Source organism: Mycetomoellerius zeteki, unplaced genomic scaffold, assembly GCF_001594055.1.
Source record: "Mycetomoellerius zeteki isolate Tzet28-1 unplaced genomic scaffold, Tzet1.0 scaffold316, whole genome shotgun sequence".
NCBI classification, from domain to species: domain Eukaryota; kingdom Metazoa; phylum Arthropoda; class Insecta; order Hymenoptera; family Formicidae; genus Mycetomoellerius; species Mycetomoellerius zeteki.
Window position 1 is genome coordinate 774,658 of NW_017257301.1, and position 5,343 is coordinate 780,000.

Below are 5,343 nucleotides of genomic sequence, written 5' to 3' on the forward strand. Positions count from 1 at the left end.
TTCATCGAATATTCGAGTGGATCGAGCTTGGTCATTTCGCGACCCCACAGCCCAAGACGGTTGGGCAAGGGATCGATCGTTATTGATATATCCGCGGAACATTTACGAGACGCGCGCTACATCTCATCATTAAAAGTTAAAAGTTATTTAAAGTCTATGCAATGCGTTGGCTGTGTATACGATTGTACTTTTTGTTGCGGGTTATACTGTGTCCACCCCTGAGTTGGTTGGCGATTTTCTCTGCACATTGATACCCCAATACCTCCGTTACTATTGTATCACGCTCTCGCCCTCTTGACTGTACACGTCGCGACGATAATTAGCGGTCGCGTCTAATTAGCACCGCACGACGATTTCTCGGAGTCTAGCGTACTCTATGTATGCATGATAAATACATCTCTAAATTTGTCTTATCTCTGAAAAAATTCTCTTTTTATTCACGTAAATATATATATATATATATATTTATATAAAATATTGACTAGAACAGTCACGAAAGAAAAAGTCGATAAGTGAATGAATTTAATACCGATCGAATGATCGCGCTTGGTCTTACACGCGATTTTTTCTTTTTTTGATTCACTTGAGCAGAAGCAAAATCGTTAAAGCAAGAAAAACGGACGAAATAAAATGCGAAGCAAAGAGAGTGAAGGCTTCCCGATGTCGCATTTAAAATAGGAACTTTGTCGATCACCCGTTCGTATTTTAATTAATTATGATTAAGTATTTACAAGAGTATATAACGAGTATGTTCCCTATACTTAGAACAATAATAACAATCTCGATTCGTTATTTCTCTGAAAAGTCTTCTCTTCCGAAGGAGATCTTTTCGGTCTGCTAAATTCGTCACCCTCGAAAACCATTTCGAAATAAAGTACGTGTAAACGAGTTTTCCTACTCCGTGTTGCTTCAGGACGATCTCTCTGTATTACGAGTCGATGACGTGTCACCAAAAAACAAACAATCTCGTGTTATGGCGATAACAAGCGTTTTGATATGAAATTCCGTCAAATGAGATTATTCTCTTACAAAGATAATATTGCACAGTGAAGAATGGATCTTGAAGCGATTTTAATGTCTAAAAAAATTATTAAAAAATTTCTTTCTGTTTATGATTGTTTTCTCAGACACTGAATGGCTCCGAAATCATTTTTTATACGATGCAAAGTTAACTTCGGAGAAGAAGAATAATCTCATCTACGGTTTTCATCACGTTCATTTGACTATTTTTACTTTGTTTCGCAACCTATTAATTCGCAACCGGAGGACTTACTTAATTAATAATAGGAAAGCCTGCAAAAATCGCTAAAGATACGTAAAAATTAATGGAACATCAAAATATTATAGTGCAAATAACACTTGCCGTTTGGCTGCTCGTCTTACATGATAAATAGGAACCGATACCACGTGCTCAGGTCGCAGATGCAGATGCTGCCACTTGCACTCTTTCAAGATGCTTACGCGAAGTAACACGATCGCGATCTAAACTCAGGCGGGGGTGAGAGTGAAGGAGGCAGTCAGGGCGTTGCTGATTCTGGACTTGACCGGCAAGTAGACCAGAGCCGGCGCGAATTTCTTCGCCGAGCTAGACTCGGCGCCCACCTGCATCAGATCCTGCTCTTCGATCAGGAACGGTTGCATAATGGTCTTGTCGGGATTCGAGTTCATGTCCTGCGGCATCGCGTAACAGGCTGGCATCTTCTGTTTATTCGCTACGTCTTTCAGGGTCTTGCTGAGCTCGGCAATCACGCTTTCCGTCGGATCGCCTATCGCCTTGTGATCTTTCCGTACGTGCTTCTTGATACGATTCAAATTCGTTGTCGCATATCCACACTGAGCACATTTGTACACACCCTGAGGAGTCACCTTCACCGTAGTTTCGTCCTGCCGCTGCTTTTTGGCGGGCTCGGGGATATTCCGATCGGTGTGTGGACTGCATCCCACACGATCGTCTTTTGTATCTTGATCAGTTTTGTTTTTGGTATCACTCGTCTTGATATCAATATCCGATCTAAGATTATTCATGAGAGGATGCGGGAACTGCGATAACAGAGAGGGGAATTGATGCTTAGAGAGCAGATGCTGATGAAGCAGCTCCGGTTGATGAAAGTCGTGCGAGCAGATCGGACATTGTAACGCTCGATCTCCTTCGAGATTTTCCTGTGGATTCACGTGGGATCGCTCGTGAAGAAAGAGAAAGGGTAATACAGAGGTTGTAAAGTTGCAGTAGCCGCAGCGATAATTCTTTAATTGAGACTCCTCGGATGAGGAACCGAGAAGATTTGATAGCATTTGATTTCCCAGGCTCGTGTAATCGACAGGCTTGATCTGTTGGGTAACCTCGAAACCATTGGGGATCTTCAGATTTGATGTTTGTTGCGTGTTCTTCGTCGAAGCAACGCTTCTGCCGCAGGTTCTGGACGTTGCTTGATACTGCTGTTCCAATTCGCGCCATTTGTCGATCCCCGCTTTGCCGTGGTCGCCCATTAAATGCGCCTTCAGCCACTTGATGCTGCGGAACCTCCGACTGCAAATTGGACATACCTCGGTAAAATGAATGAAATATCTGTGACTGAGATCGCCCAATTGTTCCGGTTTCAGTGTCGAGTCTTCGGCACTAGGAACATCATAAGACTCCTGCTTGTTCGACGCCGATGACGACGTGTTGTCGTCGATGATTCCATGAGTATTATGCTTGTGAACTCGCAGAAAGTACTTGCTGCAGAGCTCCTTGTTGCAAATGTTGCAGATGACGCCGCCGATCTGTGCGCCGTTTTCGATCTCGATGCCATGCATCCGCTGCATATGCGTTTTCATGAAATACTTATTGCACAGCTCCTTGTTGCAGATCTCGCAATAGCTCGATGTAGGAGTTAGCGACGTTACCTTCTTTTCTGTCATCGTTGTTGCTTGACCGCTCGGAGTCTGACTAGTCGGTGTCGAACTAGCGGAAGAGGCAATCACCGTTGGCGGCAGTGCTGGCAGAGTAATAGCACTGGATACGATGGGTTGATGTTCCTCGCTAATATGTTTCCTTAATGCATCTTGACTAGGATAATCCTTCTCACAGAGAGTGCAGAGAATAGTCGAAATGGCTGTTGGTGACTTTTGCGGCGACGATGAGGATTCATCACCGGCCATACCGTGTTCGGTCGCCATGTGAACGCGTAAGGCCGACCTTGAATCACATTCTCTGCCGCAGGCAGCGCAGGATAATCCCTTCCCAGAATCTATTCCATTCAGCTGCATGATCATCGTTTGCAGCTTCTGAAGGTCCTCTGAGATCGAATCATTACGCTGATCAGAGCCTTCTAAGTCGTATTCTTGTTTCGGCGAGCCGCTTTCCTCGCCCTCGTGCAGCTTCCTGCAATGTGCCTGATACAAATCGATCGTCTGAAAGCGAATAGCGCAGAGTTTGCACTCGTGTTCCTCGCTGCCGTGGTCATTAGACTCCGCACTCGTAGCAGCTTCAGACACGATCAAGTTCAGTGGACTGGTTTGCACCTGGTGCCAGGTGCTGACAGTAGTGCCGGAATTGCCGGGCGATCGCTCGCTGTCCTGCACGACAACGCCGTGCCGTTTCATCTTGTGTGTGCGTAGGAAATACTTGTTGCAGTACTCTTTGCAGCAAATTTCGCAGAATGCCTCTGGATTTATGACACCAAGTCGGCGCAGAAGATCAACACTGAAACCAGAATCGCGTGCTTGTTGGATGGATTGGGGCGAGAGATGTCTTGGGGCCGGCATAAAGGTCGCGTCTTCTTGCTCGACGCCGTATGATTCCTGCTTCAAGAGCGCTTCTATGCCGCCGGGACTGTCGCGCGACGTCATTCGATCCTCCTCGCTCTGCGACTGCATCGAGATCTGCTGGCCATCTGACTGCTGATCCACAGGTGACTCGTTGTGCGTTTTTTGCTTATGCTTTTTCGTGGAATCTTCGTTGCGGAAACGTTTCTGCGGCGGAGTCACCGGCGGCTCCAATTTCACGCTCGCGTTACTCGCGTGGAAGTTCACGGCACCGAATATGCTGCTGCCAGCGACATTGACGGGGTCCATAGCCGTTGGCGCTGGCGAGTCAACGTAGATTCCGTGCTTGTTGGCTTTGTGTGTCTTCAGGAAGTATTTGTTGCAAAACTCCTTGTTGCACATGTCGCAATACGCGTCTGGATTGAAGATCTTGACCGGCACAGAACTGAGGGAGGATCTAGAGAGTTGAGGATCGGTCAGGGGAAAATTTGGCAGAGGTAGATACTGCGCGAAGGTGCCCGGAAAACTCGAAAGAGCCTGTAAATGATTCGTCATCGTGACGATTTGATTGACCGGGCCGCTCGACCACGATTCATCGCTCTGTGATTGCATCTGCGTCTGCGATTGCACGTGCTGCTGGCTGCCGGACGCCAGCCACGTGGTCGCGAAGTTCTTAACGCTTAAGAGATTAACGGGACTCTCGTTAATTGGATCCAGCTGCTGCGCCGGCTCTACCTTGATGGTGACAGCCTGATTTGCGCCACCGTGCTCGCCGTCCACGTGGACATTGAGCGTCTCGTCGCTGTCGAAGAGCCGACCGCAGTGCTGGCAGCGGAACTCGTTGTTTAGATTCTCGTCTTTCGACGACGGCGAGTGATGATGATGGTGATGGTGGTGGTGGTGGTGTTGTTGGTGGTGATGGTCGTTGCTCAGCAACGGTGATCGCGACGACGGCTTACCTTTGGCGTCTTCGTCTTCGCGCTCGTCCTCGCGCTCATCCTCGTGCACGTCCGCAAGGCCAGACGAGACTCTTACCGGCGTGGTCTGCTTTCGACGCTTCTTGGCCCCGGTGTCGGCGGAATCGCCGCGAACGCGCTTCCAGACGTCGCGCTCGCCGCAGCTCGAACCGTCGCTGTCCAGTTCCGTCGTCTCCACCGCCGCCGTCGTCGTGGGGTCTTGCGACGATGTCATACTCGACATCCCGGTGGCTCTCACGCAACCAGCCCGTTCTTCTTTAAATGTTGTTCGTCTGGCAAGGAACAGACAAATTTCCCGCGTTTAAAAAGTTATTGAAAACGATCTCGTATTTGATAAAGTTTTTGTGGAGAAGAAATTCATACAATTCTCCATAAAGCTTATTTTTTGCCACTTTTCTTAATATAACGTCGGAACAAATTAATAAATTCACATTTAGACGTATATTGTGTGTTTAGATTTAATTATAAATTAGAGATAGGCCCATGTAATTTTTATTATACCTTGAATTTTGTTAATAAAAATTTTGTGGAAAATTGTTGTGTAAGTATTTACATAATATTTTCTTAACTCGCGAAGTTTAAAATTCATACTGTCTATCCCTTTATAAAAATCGTTTAT

At 46.8% G+C, this 5,343-nt stretch overlaps 1 protein-coding gene across 1 annotated transcript; it reads right to left on the bottom strand.

The window, feature by feature from the left end:
- Positions 1-1,488: 1,488 nt before the first annotated feature.
- LOC108724928 (uncharacterized) lies at positions 1,489-4,947 on the bottom strand. Its single transcript, XM_018451631.1, has one exon. The coding sequence runs from the start codon at positions 4,945-4,947 to the stop codon at positions 1,489-1,491; it is 3,459 nt and encodes a 1,152-aa protein (XP_018307133.1).
- Between the last annotated feature and the right edge of the window lie 396 nt (positions 4,948-5,343).

What these genes read in the sequence shown, in the direction of transcription:
- LOC108724928 (XM_018451631.1), bottom strand. Translation starts at nt 4,947, where the DNA reads ATGTCGAGTATGACATCGTCGCAAGACCCCACGACGACGGCGGCGGTG.